The sequence below is a fragment of the Lepidochelys olivacea genome (assembly GCF_965140295.1).
Source record: "Lepidochelys olivacea isolate rLepOli2 genome assembly, chromosome: 13".
Taxonomy (NCBI): Eukaryota; Metazoa; Chordata; order Testudines; family Cheloniidae; genus Lepidochelys; species Lepidochelys olivacea.
Window position 1 is genome coordinate 19231348 of NC_140423.1, and position 16023 is coordinate 19247370.

The 16023-nt window shown below is 47.0% G+C and overlaps 1 protein-coding gene across 1 annotated transcript; it reads left to right on the plus strand.

Annotated features, from left to right (window-relative positions):
- Nucleotides 1-9670: 9670 nt before the first annotated feature.
- On the plus strand, nt 9671-14342 carry TP53RK (TP53 regulating kinase). Its single transcript, XM_084645335.1, has 2 exons — nt 9671-9953; nt 13710-14342. The coding sequence occupies exons 1-2, from the start codon at nt 9716-9718 to the stop codon at nt 14186-14188; spliced, it is 717 nt and encodes a 238-aa protein (XP_084501461.1). The 5' UTR covers nt 9671-9715; the 3' UTR covers nt 14189-14342.
- Nucleotides 14343-16023: the final 1681 nt, after the last annotated feature.

A 16023-nucleotide genomic window follows, 5' to 3' on the forward strand; every position in this document is an offset into this window, starting at 1 on the left:
ATTTTTAATTCACCTAATACAAGTATTGTAGTGCAATCTCTTTATCATGCAAGTTGAATTTTATGTTAAAAAAACTGCATTCAAAAATAAAACAATCTAAAATTTTAGAGCCTGCAAGTCCATTCAGTCCTACTTCTTTAGCCAATCGCTCAGACAAACAAGTTAGTTTACATTTGCAGGAGATAATGCTGCCCTCTTCTTAATTACGTCACCAGAAAGTGAGAACAGGCGTTCTCATGGCACTGTTGTAGCCAGCGTTGCAAGATATATGTGTGCCAGATGCACTAAAGATTCATTTGTCTCCATCTTCAACCACCATTCCAGAGGACTTGCGTCCATGCTGATGATAGGTTCTGCTCAATAACAATCCAAACCAGTGCAGACGACACATTTTCACTTTCTGAGTCAGATGCCACCAGCAGAAGGTTGATTTTCTTTTTTGGTGGTTCGGGTTCTGTAGTTTCTGCATCGGAGTGTTGGTCTTAAGACCTCTGCAAGCATGCTCCATACCTCATCCCTCTCAGATTTTGGAAGGCACTTCAGATTCTGAAACCTTGGGTTGAGTGCTGTAGATATCTTTAGAAATCTCACATTGATACTGTCATAACTATAAAGGGAAGGGTAAACACCTTTAAATCCCTCCTGGCCAGAGGAAAAACCCTTTTACCTGTAAAGGGTTAAGAAGCTAAGATAACCTTGCTGGTACCTGACCAAAATGACCAATGAAGAGACAAGATACTTTCAAAGCTGGAGCGGGGGGGACGGGACACAAAGGGTTCTCTCTGTCTGTGTGATGCTTTTGCTGGGATCAGAGAGGAATGCAGGTCAGAACTCCTGTAAAAAGTCAGTAAGCAATCTAGTTATGTGTTAGATTCTGTTTTGTTTAAACGGCTGATAAAATAAGTTGTGCTGAATGGAATGGATATTCCTGTTTTTGTATCTTTTTGTAACTTAAGGTTTTGCCTAGAGGGATTCTCTGTTTTGAATCTGATTACCCTGTAAGGTATTTACCATCCAGATTTTAGAGGTCATTCTTTTACTTAATTAAAATTCTCTTTTAAGAACCTGGTTGTTTTTTCATTGTTCTTAAGATCCAAGGATTTGGGTCTGTGGTCACCTATGCAAATTGGTGAGGATTTTTATAAAGCCTTCCCCAGGAAAGGGGGTGTAGTGCTTGGGGGGGAAACGTTTCCAAGTGGGCACTTCCCCTGTTCTTTGTGTAACATTTTGGTGGTGGCAGCTTTTAACCTAAGCTGGCAAGAATAAGCTTAGGGGGTCTTTCATGCAGGTCCCCACATCTGTACCCTAGAGTTCAGAGTGGGGAAGGAACCTTGACAGATATCATCTTTGCGTTTTGTCAAATCTGCAGTGAAAGTGTTCTTAAAATGAACATGTGCTGGGTCATCATCAAAGACTGCTATAACATAAATATATAGGGCAGAATGCAGGTAAAACAGAGCAGGAGACCTACAATTCTCCCCCAAGGAGTTCAGGCACAAATGTAATTAATGCTTTTTTTTAAATTAGCGTGTCCCCTGGAATGGTGGCTGAAGCATGAAGGGGCATATGAATGTTTAACATATCTGGCACATAAATACCTTGCAATGCCAGCTACAAAAGTGCCATGCAAATGCCTGTTCTCACTTTTTGGTGATCTTGTAAATAAGAAGAGGGCAGCATTATTTCCTGTAAATGTAAACCAACTTGTTTGTCTTAGCGATTGGCTGAACAAGAAGTAGGACTGAATGGACTTGCAGGCTCTGAAGTTTTACATTGTTTTGTTTTTGAGTGCACTTTGACAAAGATTGTACTACAGTACTTGTATGAGGTGAATAATATTTTCCAATTTCTTTGGTTTATCCTTTTTACAGTAAAAATATTTGTAATAAATACATTTTAATTTCAATTACAACACAGAATACAATATATATGGAAATAAATTTCAATTAGTATTCTATTGTTTAACAGTGTGATTAAATCTGCAATTAATTAAAAAATGAATTACAATCACTATTAATTTTGAGTTAACTGCAATTAATCGACAGCCCTACAAATAAAATCAGTAAAAGCACAGTTTTGCCAGTATAACTAAGTCTACAGTAGAGGCTTTTGCTGGCACAGATGTCAGTCATAAATCACACCTCATTACACCCCTGACCAACATAATTGTGCTAGCAGAGGTCTGTAGTGTAGACCTCACCCCATTCTTCTAAATAAATCCTGGAAAAAGAGTTGTCTGTATGAACTCCATCCTGCTAGATGCCGAGTGCTCTCAAAGTCAATGGGAATTAAGAGGTTTCAGCCCCTTACAAGATCAGGCTCTATTTCTATTAGCTTGGCCTCCAGTAATTCTTAATTCAATTTGATCATTTATAAAAGGAGGGTTGCACATAACTATGTCAAGGGGAACAAAGTTACACAAGTAAGACATCACAAAGTCCATGCCTCAGTGCAATTCTCCAGAGTGATACAAAGTGTGTTTTGTTCCAATAAAATATTGGGTGATACTATAAACGGCTCCAGATTATTTCCAAAGGCTGCACAACCGTTTATTTTGTTAATGAGAAGAGTAAAATAAAATGGAGAAAATGTTTCCTCTTGAACATTTTGGAAACTCCAGAGGATGATGTTGGTCAGCATGGGATAAATGGCTTAGTTTACTATAATGATTTAATGAAAGGGTTACATGCTGTTTGTGTGTGGGTATGGCCTGGCCTAGGCTATAGAATTAGGACAGAATAACTACGTTGCTCTGGGATGTAAAAAAAAATCTACACCTGAAGCGTCATGGTTAACATGACCAAGTCCTTGTGTGGACTGTGCTGGGTGGATGAAGAATTCGTCCATTGAACTAGCTAGCGTCTCTTGTGGAGGTGGGTACTTACGTCAGCAGGTGAATCCCTCCTTTCAGTGTAAACACTATCTGTGTTGAGGTGCGATAGCAGCAGAGCTATATATAGTGTACTAACTGTAAACTAGCCCTGCATGCATATGGGCATGCAGGGCTATGTGTGTTAGAGTGCTCACTGTAGGCATAGATCTTGCTGGACATGAATAAATGTGCATAGAGCTTGATTTGAGTGCAAAGTTAAAGTGTGTGTGTGTGGTTTAAAAAAAAAAAGTGTGAGACTGTTTTGGGGCTAGTTGAGATAACTGAACACCCTGAGCTGATCGGCTTGAAATGTACATAAGGTGAGGATACAAGCAATTGGTCCTTACACGATCTGCAAAGCAATTGGTCCTTATATGATCTGTACCTTGTCCAAACCAATTAGATTCAAGAATAGATGTTTTAGTAGCCTGGAAAAAGTATATAAACTGTATAGTTTGATACAAATTATTTAAAATTATGGTATCACCCTGTACCTAAACCCCTTGAGTCTGAGCCCCTGGTTTGCACGGGCACAGCACTATTATATGCCTAACAAAGTAACCTGAGTGATGAGGTGGAGCTGAACTGAGCTTTTGGATCCCAAGGAACTGGATGAAGTGTTCTCCCAGAACTGGATGAGGGGGTCTGGATTAGTCAATTGGAAGAGATCTTGGAGGGAATCCCAACACATGCATGGGCTTATGTGTGTGTAAACTCTGCCCAGAGCACTATGAAATATCAGAGCTTTTTAAAATAGTATTTGCAAATTGGGACCATGCAAAACAGGAATGCAGATATTTCCTGGCTAAATGCTAGAGCATCCTGTATAAACGGCCTAAGACCAATGGACTTGGGACATAATAAGAGAGGGAAGTACCATGGGGTAGATTTCTTTTATCATCCAAAGCTGTTACTGAAAGCTTGTAAATATTTGTAAATGTAAATATTTCCCCAGCATGACCCCACCACATGAAGCTGAAGTAAGCTATGTGGAATGTGTTAATAAAATAAACATCTGAAACAAACAAATAATGTGGTAGGGAAAACAAGGACAAAATGGACTTGAAACATTTCCAAATGTAACAATCTAATAACTATTTATATGGACTGGAAAAATCTCTTGTACAGCCTGTATTTCCTGAAGAACCTAAAGAATACCCCAGTATGGGCGAATAGCCCAAGGGAGTAGTGGGTTGCATTGTGTGCCATTAAAATTCAGTTGTGGTGTTGAGACCAGGAGCTGTTACAAACTAAGTAGTTGGCTAGATGCCTCCAATGTATTTAAAACATCTGTGAAAGATTAATGAGTCTTGTTCATGCCTCTGTGACCCAACACCTCATATTCTTCATAGATATTGCTATGATATGAATATGGCATAAATAATGTGTTCTATGCAAGATGGGTCATGTCAGGTATCATAGGAAAGGTTATGATTTGCTGAATATGATTATCTATTTGTATGCATGTATCATTTCTGTATCTGATGTTAGGAATATTGACTATGTAACAATTACTGTGTTTACACCTGGGGAACACCCACCAGACAGTAGGCAATCAGCCTGGATAGGCCATTATGAAGAACAATAGGACTCTGAAGATGCTAATCTCCCACTTTCCTGAGAAGCTTCCTGGGATGCTGCTTTGACACTGCAGAGTCATGTTATCATGTCACTGGGTACTGGACCCCATCTTGGCCCAGGATGACTGCTGAGAACATCTAAGAAACAAGGGCGGTGGGGGAGGAGGGGGGAGAAGAAGAGCTGAGCCTGGGCCAGAAAAGGTGTCTGGCCTGTGAAAGAAATGCCTAAACAACATTTAGGGTGAGGAAATTACTACTTGTAACCAGTTTCTTTAATGTATTAAACTTACTTTGCATGTTTTTATTTGCTCAGTAATCTGCTTTAGTCTGTTTGCTATCTCTTATAAACACTTAACCTACCTTTTTGTAGTCAATAAACTTGTTTTTGTTTTTTCTAAAACATAGCTTGTGGAATTCATAACGGGGGGGGGGGGGAAGGCAGGCAAAAAGCTGTGCATATCTTCTGCCACATTTGTTGGAGACCCCAGGGCATGGCCACTAGTTAAGTCAAGGGGATGGAAGGCCATAAGGGTTGAGGAAGTCACCCTGCTGAAAGCCTAAGGGCTTCTTCTTAACCCCCCTTAATAGAATTCAGGCCTGGCTGGTTTGAGTAAGCTCTTTTGCTCTTAAAACAATGTTGCAGCCGCAGATAATGCTTTAGTGTAAGGTTTGCTGACGCCAAGTTAAAAATAATAGGAGATAGTTACAAGGCCAGGCAGGATGTGCTGGTTGTTTAAGTTGCTAGGAATGCTTGTTAGAGGTTGCAGGAAATAAACATTGTTGTAACCCATAAAAGGAAGGCAGAGTATTTGTGCAAAGTTTTAATTGGCTGATGTGTAGTGCAGTAGCATTAAGGAATATAAAAGTGTGTGTAATGACCTGCTCTGGGGTGCAGGATTTGAGATTCTATACTCCCTGTATCTTGTTTGCAGCTGCAAATAAACTTTTCTGCTTCTCCACCCCGTTGTGATTATTGAGTGAAACACACAGGGTAACGAACCCCTGCTGTTGTTTTGCCTCTCAGCACTGGGTACTGGCAACACATTGAAGGAGGGAGCGAATTTCATGAGCTTACGCTATACTGTTTTCTGTGCAGCACAAGACAATACAATTTCAGATTTGCACCCCGGGGCCTGGGACTGAAGCCAAAACCCAAGCCCCACTGCTCAGGGCCACAGCTGAAGCCTGAGCCTCAGCAACTGGGGCTGAAGCCTGAGCCCACAACCTACTTGGGGTAGTGGGGCTCAGGCTTTGGCATTCCCCCCCCCCCCCCCCCCCCGCCTGGGGCGGCAGGCACTGGCGGTCTCAGATCTCTCTCCCTCCTTCTGAGGTCATGTAGTAATGTTTGTTGTTGGAAGGGAGTCATGGCACAATGAAGTCTGAGAACCCCTGTTCTACGCTCTCTCTCTCTTTCTTCTACTAACACACAAGGCCCTCCTCAGCCAGGAGCTATGTGGGGGTGGCCAACTGAAGATGTCATGTGAGCACTGTTGAGCTGAATCAGCTTACAAGGATGGCAGGATTCCAGAGAATTGATGGCACTTCACTATTGATGATTAACTTTTCTGTAAAGTAACCATTAACTGTCAGCACCGTGAATGATTGACTCTTACTTATTGGGGAGGGGGAGCTGGAACTAAGCTGATAGGGTGGAAAACAAGCACCTTACTTAACCTTAGCTGACATCTCTCCCCATCCACTTCCTCTGTGTCATACCTCCCAGCATCAAGTGTGGTCCTAGCTAACTGAGGCCCTGATCCTGTGAAGGATAAAGCACAGGCACACTGATCGGCCTGCTGAGATCTCCATTGACTTCAGTGAAGCTCTGTGTGCGCACAGCAGAATGCCTCTGCAATATGGATTGCAGGATCAGGGTCCCAGATTGTAAGCTCCTTGTGACAGACGCTGTGCCTTCATTCTCCGGGGATGCCTATGGTACTATACGCAAATGTCACATTCAAGGGCAGTGAATTATACGTTATATGGGCCTGTGGTACCTGGGCTCCAGCAAATTCAGGGCCCAGGGGGCCAGGCTCCACCGATGTTCAGGGCTGGGTCTCTCCCCCAGCTCTGCCACCGTCACATGCATCCTCTGGCCCCACCTGCTGCCTCCACACACCACACCCAAGTGTCCCTGCCTGCCCTGGGCAGCGGGTGGCTGGCCCCCGCAGCTCCACACTGCTTCTCTCACTGGCCACTGCTACGTCCAGCTCCACGGTAGCAGCGCTGGGAGCAGGCTGAGGCAGCTGCTGCACTGGAGGAGGGGAGGAGCGCAAGGCAGCCCCCACACCTTGGCAGCTGACTCCAAGTCAACTCTGTGGGAGCAGGGGCTTATCCTGGCTGGACCTCCTGAGCAGCAGCAGCTGGGGTGGCTTGGGTGAGTGTCAGGCCAGGGAGGGAGGGGCTCCCCTCCCCTGGAGCTCACTGCTGCTGGTGGGGAGAGGGCTGGGGGGAGTTGTCCTCTCTGGCCCGCTGCCCCAGCCCCAGGGTAGCCTGCCTGCTGCACCCCAAACTCCTCATCCCTAGCCCAGCCCCACACCGTGCACCCTCTGTCCCAGCCCAGAGCCCATACCCAGCACCCAAACCACCTCCTGCACCCCACCACCCTGTCTCAGCTCAGAGCCTGCACCCAGCACCCAAACTCTCTCCTAGAGCCTGCACCCCAAACCCCCTCCTGAACCCAAACACCCTCCCAGAGTCTGCACCCCCTCCTGGACCCCAAGCCCCTACCCCAGCTCAGAGTCTGCACCTAGCATACAAACTCCTTCCCAGAGCCCGCACCCTCCTGCACCCAACCTCCCTCCCAGAGCCTTAGGCAGGTGTGTGTGTGTGTGCATGGGGGGTGAGGGAGATGACTTGGAACCATTCTGGGCACCACCAAAAATTCTCCAAACCTGCCGCCCCGGTCACATTCTATTAATGTAAGGCTGGATAGAGCCTGGCCTTCATGCTGGTGAGCAGTTGGAAGGCTCAGGGTGAGCAGGAGCCTTCCTTCCTCTTTGCATAGCCCATAGGAGAGCCTAGCACAGCTGTTTTCCCTGTGCTCTGGGGAGTGCAGGGACCACCGTGCTCTCCTGTGGGCACAGAAGAGCTCCAAGTGTGTGGGAAGGAGCCAGGGCAATAACTCTGCACACACAGGAATTTGTGCACCTCAGAAAACAGTATAGCAGCAGGGCTACTTCCCCTACTACAGGTTGGAGACCTCTGGGTGGCATTCTGCCTCCTGGAGTTCCCTGCTGGGGTAGTGCAGCAGGACTGTGCCTTGAAGAACTGTAAGCTCTAGGGGTAGGAACCGGCTTCTTGTCTGTGCCTTGTGAAGCATGGAGCATGCTGCCAGCACTTGGAATGACTAATCCTAGCGCCCATTTACCCTCTATTGCGGGTCCCAATCAGCACCTCGTAGCAAGGCTCTCCGTTCTGTACAGAATAATTCATTCCTTTGTGCACACACTTCCTGGCGTGCTCTTCTGCATATCGCATCCAAGAGCTCTCCTGCTCATGGTGACTTCAGTGAGGTGCTGGGGGTCAGGGTCCTGGCAGGGAGCATGGGGGAAGGTGTGGGCACCACGCTTTTATCCCTGATGGGATGGGACAGCAGAGATGCAGGCAGTGCCCCAGCTTTGCAGGCACCTCAGCAGCTGCAGAGTGCTCTGAGTTCCTGAATCCCATTCCTGCAGTGGCAGCAGCAGAAGTTAAAGGAAGTTTCGTTCTCAGGGGGATAAGGCCAAAGGGGAGCTTCTTACAAGGGGAGGCAACCGGAGTGATGATCTATCACATATTAGTTATATACTATTTACTGAGTGCAGCATAGAGAGGGGGGAAGCAGGGTGTAGTGGGGAACGAGGAGGTATATAGTGGAAGGAGGAAATATAGAGAGGGCACACAGACAGAAGGCAGTACAGAGTGTGAGAAGGTGGTATAGACAGGATAGAGTAATACATGCTAGGAGGGTAGTATAGAGGGGCTGAGTGATACATAGCCGGAGGGCATTATACAGGGGATGGTGTGATCTGTGGTGAGAGGGTGGTATAGAGGGGTGGAGTGATAGACCTGAGTAGGGTTGCCAACTTTCTAATCACACAAAACCAAACAATCCCTGCCCTGCCCCTTCTCTGAGGCCCCACCCTGCTCGCTCCATCCCTGCTCCCTCTGTTGCTTGCTCTCCCCCACCCTCAGGAGGCAGGAGGTTGGGGGCCAGGAGGAATTTGGGATGCGGGGTCCCAGTGGTGCTTACCATGGCTCTCAGAAGTGACCGCCAGGTCTGTGCAGCCCCTAGACACACGGGCAGCTAGGGAGGCTCGGCGTGCTGCCCTCATGCCCGCAGCTCCCAATGGTTGCGGTTTCCGGCCAATGGGATCTGCGGAGCTGGCAGTGAGGTGGGGGCAGCGTGCGGAGCCTCTGTGGCCACCCACATGCGAGGGGCCGCAAGGACCTGGCAGCCGCTTCCAGGAGCTGCACGGAACTAGGGCAAGCAGGGAGCCTGCGTTAGCCCTGGGCCCCCGCTGAGCCGCCGACCGGAGCCGCCAGGGTCCGTTTTCAACTGGGCGTTCCAGTCAAAAACTATACGCCTGGCATGCCTAGATCTGAGAGGGCAGGAGGGACCTATAGACGGGAGAAGCAGTAATATAGAGGGGCGGGGTGATTCATAGAGGGAGGGCAGTATAGAGGGGGTGGAGTGACAGGATTGGAGAGTGCTGCCTGGAGGGCCTGTAGAGGGGAGGGGTGGCATAGAGGGGCGGGGTGATACACAGTGAGGGCGTTATCGCGGGGTGGGGTGAACATGAGGAGGGAGGTAGGGGGCGGGTCAATACACGGCAAGGGCGATACACGAGGAGGGAGGTATGGGGGTGGCGAGATACACGGGGAGGGCGGGGTAGAGGGGCGGGGCAATACACGGGAAGAGCGGTAGAGGGGCGGGGCGATACACAGTGAGGGCGTTATAGAGGGGCAGGGCGATATGCGACGAAGGCGATACACGGGGTGGGGGGTACAGGGGCGGGGCGGTGCCGGTCTGGGTTTGCGGGGTGCCCCGTAGGCCGGTGTAACGCGCAGGAGCCGCGGGCTGACTGGCGGGGCTACAGTCTCCGCCCTTGAACGCTCTCCTGGGCGGTTCGGCTGTTTCCGGGAGCCGAACCCGAAGCTTCCCGAGGGCCGCGGTAAGTCACGTGTTACGGAGGGGGCGGTGTCGTGCTCCTTCCCTCTCACGCAGGTGACGCCGGCCGCGCAGCTGACGTACGCCGGTAGCGTACGGGCTCCATCCATCATGGCCGACGGGGGAGGAGAGGCGGGAGCGAGCGCGGTGTCCCCCCCGCCGCTGCAGGGGCTGCAGCTGGTGCAGCAGGGGGCCGAGGCGCGGCTCTACCGGGGACAGTTCCTGGGCCGGCCGGCTGTGGTCAAGCTCCGCTTCCCCAAGCGCTACCGGCACCCGGCGCTGGAGGAGCGGCTGAGCCGGCGGCGGACGGCGCAGGAGGCCCGCTCCTTGCTGCGCTGCCGCCGGGCAGGTGGGGCTGAGAGATGGGGGGCTAGAAGGGGGCTCTGCAGGGTGGGTCTGGGGGACTCTCTGAAAATGGACGGGAGGGCGGGCTCAGCCTAGGGGCAGAGGGGGGCTCTAGGGGTGGGTCGGGGGGGTCTTAGCTCAGGGGTGGAGGGGGGCTCTGGGGTGGGTGTGAGTCTATGGTGAGATGGGGGTTGCTTGTAGGGCGGGGTGGGGGAGCCTAGGAGGAGGTGGGGGCTCTGTGGTGGGGCTGAGCTGAGGGGGGGTAGAGGACTGAGTCTAGGGAGAGATAGGAGCTGCTTGTATGGCAGGGTCTTGGCACTGTTTGGGGAGGGGTTTGTACCATGAATGGAGCCGTCAGCGCCTTTTTACCCTTTTTCATAACCCCAGGTAATAGGGCTTTTAATGAAATTGAAAGACAACAAAAACCTACACAAAAGGACCTGTTTAAAACCCAGCACACAATTGTCCTGAGTGACGGGCTGCCACAGGATATTGTTTTCCCTGTTGTAGGCATTTCTGTGGTCTTTACTGTAGTATCCGAACATTTCACAATATTAATGTATTCACGGAGGTCAAGGACTTGATAGTATTTAGAAAGAGGCTTTGAGCTTTTTCTGTGTTGGGGAAGTAATGGAAATAGGTGTTTTCCAGTAGGTCCCTGCATGATTATTCTGCGATCTGGTCTACAGTTAGAGTGTAAAAAGAAAAGGAGTACTTGTGGCACCTTAGAGACTAACAAATTTATTTGAGCATAAGCTTTCGTGAACTACAGCTCACTTCATCGGATGAAGCTGTAGCTCACGAAAGCTTAATGTCAAATAAATTTGTTAGTCTGTATCCGCAAAAAGAAAAGAAGTACGTCTGGCACCTTAAAGACTAACACGGCTGCTTCTCTGAAACCAGTTAAAATGTAGAGTGACATATCTTTGTTGCCCAGAAGTAGGAAGAAGTTCACACCTCTGAGTGTAGTAGCTATTCCAACCTGACCTCCAGTGTAAATGTGGCTAGGCTGACAGAAGAATGCTTCCCTTGACCTAGCTACCTGGGCTGGGAGGTGGCTTACCTACAGTGATAGAAAAATCCCTTCTGTTACCGTTGGAAGCCTCTAGTGTATAGCGCTACAGCACTGTAGTTGTGTTGCTGTAGTGTAAACATGCCCATATTCTGAAGTAGTGTCAACACAAGAAGCTATTCTGGAAGCTATTGTGCCCTAAATTCACACTTTATCTTACTCTGAAATAACTTTAAGTGTAGACAAGCTCTTGGATAGATAATAGGGACAGCCTAAATTATAGTGGGGCAAAAGTGAAGCAGGGAGATAAACCCTTGACCTTCAGAGCACCATTCACTAATGCAGGGGTTCTCAAACTTCATTGCACTACCACCCCGTGTTATACCAATAAAATAAAAACCAGCAGGATCTTATTAAAGGGAAAAAGGCAAAATACCACATTTATTGTGAATACAGAAAGAATCATAGTAAGTAGTTAGTTATAGCTATAACATTCCATTCAATCTCATATTTATTCATACATTCATTCATATAAACACACACACACACAGGTTCTGCAAGGTTGTTATCATAGTTACTAGCCTTAGAGTTGCTCATGCCAAGCCACTGGCCAGGTGGCCTGGACACGAGGAGGGAGCAGGGCCTTGTCAGATGCTCATCTGATGCTCCTGGAAGTTGGTTTGCAGAATCAGACCCCAAAGTTCTCACTTTTTAAGAGTCTATTTTTATAGGAATTTCTTCCTATGCCAGTCTATGGGAATTGCTTCATCATGCTGCTGCTGAATCAATCAGCAGATAGCACATTCCTGACTGCTCCGGGCTGCTAGATGTTATCTTGTTCTTTGGTTCTCCCATTCTTGAGGCTGTTGGGTGGATTCCAGTCTGCCCTCCGGGGGTCCTCTGGTTATTTCCACTTGACGTCTTCTTCAGCCGATGGACACTGGATTCTAAGGCTGGCACCTCCCTGATCATTCAGTTATTATCCACACCAAGCATCCATCCACATACATCCTCTATCTCTATTTTAATCACAATTGTTAATACAACAAAAGGGCGGGGAGTCTCTGGGTGCTGTTTTTGTTGTTAGAGTATTGCTTTGAGTCTCTCTCTGTGTGAATTGCTTTGAGAACAGACTCTGTCTTAGAATGTACTAAGACAATTAGCAGCTTGGAAGTTTCACACGTAGAGGGAGAGAAACAGTACCAAAAACCAAGAGACCTCTTAATTAGTAATACCCTGGAATTTAAGCTATGGGGAATCAAACTCATTTGTGATTTTAATACAGAACTTCTTTAATATGATCCAACAGCCCTTCTGACAACAAAAATTACTACACAACCCCAGGATGCGGGGCTGAAGCCTGAGCCTGCTCGAGCCCACTGCCCGGGCTGGAGGGGCCAGAGCCCGAGCCCCACCACCCCAGACAGGGGACATAAAGCCGAAGCCTGAGGGCTTCAGCCCCAGGCAGGGTGCCTGTAACCTGAGCCCTGCTGCACAGGGGTGAAGCTAAAGCCTGACCCTCACTGCCCAGGGCTGAAGCCCTCTGGCTTGAGCTTTCAGCTTTGGCCCCGGGCCCCAGCAAGTCTAAGATAGCTCTGGTGACCCCATTAAAACAGTGTGATATTTATCTTCATCTGCAATTTCAAGATGCTTGTGTGGTAATTTTTTCTTCTCACAAAGAGCAAATAACTGGTGTGTGTGTCTTTGTCATCTTTCTGATTTATTGTACTTGCTCAGGATCTGCTCAAAATGCTGCCATGCCTAGGACAAAATCCTAGCATATATTTTGCATCTGCCAGACAAATGTGTTTTGGTAGGAGAGGAAGAGTGCTTAATTCTGTATTCCACTGGAAGTGCAGGGGGGATTTAAGGATAGATAATGAAATTTCAGCAGTTGAAATTTAGAGTTTGTCTACATTATGGGGGATCCAATGGCATAGCTACAGTGCCGTAGCCATGTTGCCATAATCCTGTGGTGCAATCCCATTCTAAAGTGATGGAAGGGTTGTGTGGGTTTTTTTGTGTGTGTGGCTATTGGAAAACCACCTCCCTGAGTGGTGGTAGGTAGGTGGATGGAAGCATTTTTCTGTCAACCTAGCTGTGTTTTATGCAGTGGGTTAGGCTGGCATAGCTATGGTTGTCAGGTGTGGATTTTTCACACATCTGAGCATCATAGGTCGACAGAGTTATATTCTAAAGCCTGGTCTACACTGGGGGGAGGGATTTATCTAAGGTACACAACTTCAGCTATGTGAATAATGTAGCTGAAGTTGATGTACTTAGATCTACTTACTGTGGTGTCTTCACTGCGGTAAATCGACAGCTGACGCTCTCCCATCGGCTCTGCCTGCACCTCTCGCCCTGGTGGAATACCAGAGTTGAAGGGAGAGCGCTCGGCAGTTGATTTATTGTGTCTAGACTAGATGCAATAAATTGACCCCTGAATATAACCACTGAACCACTGAAATAAATTGACGGTCGCTGCCGGTCGATCCAGCGGGTAATGTAGACAAGCCCTAAATGTAAACCAGGCGCTAGGCAGGGCAGTAAAGCTCAACACGGCTAAACTTGGGCTTGTCAGTGCCCACTAGGGGTCAGGATTTTGAGGTTCTGTCCCAATTCCAGGATAGTGTTGTAAACTTTTAAGGGTGCATTTGATTTATGTAATTATAAATTTTGAATATCATAAAGCAAGCTGAACATTCTTATAAGCTAAAGGCTAGCATTTCATCAACTCTTTTTTAATAGGGATTTCTGCACCAGTGGTTTACTTTGTGGATTATGTCTCCAACTGTATATATCTTGAAGATATCGCAGGATCAACTACAGTTCGGGATTATATAACTTCTGTACAGCAAAGTGGAAATGATACCAGCAACCTCTTTCTCTTAGCAGAAAAGATAGGTGAGGTTTTGGCACGAATGCATGATGATGATCTTATCCATGGAGATCTTACAACTTCCAACATGCTTTTGCGACCACCAGTAGAAGAGCTGGACCTGGTGCTGATAGATTTTGGACTGAGTTTTATTTCTGGTCTTCCTGAGGATAAAGGAGTCGATTTGTATGTTTTGGAGAAAGCTTTTCTGAGTACTCATCCAAACACAGACACTCTGTTTGAAGTCCTGCTGAAGAAGTACTCGACTACATCTAAAAAATCAAGCCCTGTGATCAAAAAGCTGGATGAAGTACGACTAAGAGGAAGAAAGAGATCCATGGTTGGATAGAAGAAAGCAGAGTTTGTGGGAGGGTAGGGGAAATGTAACTTCCTATGGTGTGCAAGTGTGCTTATGTTTATTAATTGTTTGGTCTTATTTAATAATTCACCATTTTGGTAGCCTTCATTGTCTTACAAGTGTACAATAAACCAGTTTAATCCAACATGGTGGTCATCCTTGTACAGCCATCTGACAAGTGGCTCAGAGTAACCAAGTTAAAGATAGGTGATGAGAGTGCAGGAGGGAAAGTAACAGCTGAGGTGGGAACAGTTGCTTTTCTTGTCTCCTAACTATTAGATATCGCTTTTTAAAAAGAAAAATCCAATATTTGTAGTGTGTTTTTGCTGTGCAAACATAGAGCTTGTATTGTTTGATCATTAAAAACGTTATATGCTTATTGCAGTAAATTTGGGAAAGTGTAAATTTTGGCTGGCTCTCAGTTTTCAAATCAACTTTGTTTCCTTAAGCCAATAGTCAGTTACATCCGTAATAAAAATGACCAGTTCCTCTGCTGACGATCTTTCGGTTAAACAAAAACGTTGCAACTTTCCATGTAGGGTTTCTGTTAGAAGGAGTGCTTCCATTCTGACTGTTTAAGCCCTCTAAAATTAATCAGTTTTTTATCAGAGTATAGCAACAGCAGAATGCCATAGTGGATCAGAGGTGAGGTCCATGTACTCTGGTATCCTGTTTCTAACTCTGGTCAATATCAGACACTTCAGAGGAAAATGTATTCCTGGGGGAATTTTGCACCAAAAAATTAAAATTCTGCATATTTTATTTGTCAAAACACAATATCATGCCATTTTCAGTTATTTTGATAATTGATTTCAAAATACCTGTCATCACGTATGTCTGTAATGATACAGATGACAAAAAGGATTCCCCTCAGTAGTAGGGAGTTAAAGAAACCCTAGGACAACCTAGTTCCAGTTTCTCTGTGATGCTTTTGTTGGGTGCCTCACACATGCCAGGGGAAAACTCAGCCCCTCCAGTCTTTTAGTTGATTCTTGTTTTTTTGCCCTCCCCCCATATAGTTACCATATTTCAAGTTCCTAAGTAGAGGATGCTGGCAGGAAGAGGGAGCCGTGGAGCCAGACTCCCACATCCCCTCCCCTACTGAGTCCAACCGTGGGGCACCTCCCGGCCCAAATGTCCACATCCCCGGAGTCCAGCTGCAGGCTCTACTCTGCAGTTTCATTACTATCCTGCCAGGCAGAGATGACTTATACCTGCTGATAGTGTGTGTGTGTGTGGGGGGGCACAATTTAAAAGTTTGGCTGTCCCAGAACAACTGGAGTCGTACTCCACCCTAGCAGGCCTCACCCCCTCCTTACTTAAGTCTCCCTTCCTGCAAAGCAGCAGCTCCTCCCTGCAGCTCCCAGCTTTTGCTTCTGCCTCTTCTGGCAGCTGCTGTGCAGGGAGGAGGTTTGGCTGCGCCATGTGACTAAGCGGGGCCAGCAAACCTGGGAACTGCAGCCTACCCAAGCCTCCTGGGCAGGACACTTAGATCAAGAGAGAGACTTTTCTATTAGCTTTTTTCCCTTCAAGTATCCTATGGTTACCCTATCATCAGTGCTAGCAACAGTGGGGTGTGTAGGTAGCATAGACTGTGGCTCTCAACCTTTTCAGACTACTGTACTCCTTTTAGGGGTCTGCCTTGCATACCCCTAGTTTCACTTCACTCAAAAACTACATGCTTACAAAATCAGACTTAAAAATGCACAAGTGTCACAGCAGACTATTACTGAAAAATTGCAATATAAATAAGTATTTATAAATACAGTATAAATAAGAGCAGTATAAATAAGTCATTGTATAAAATATTAGTTTGTGCTGATTTC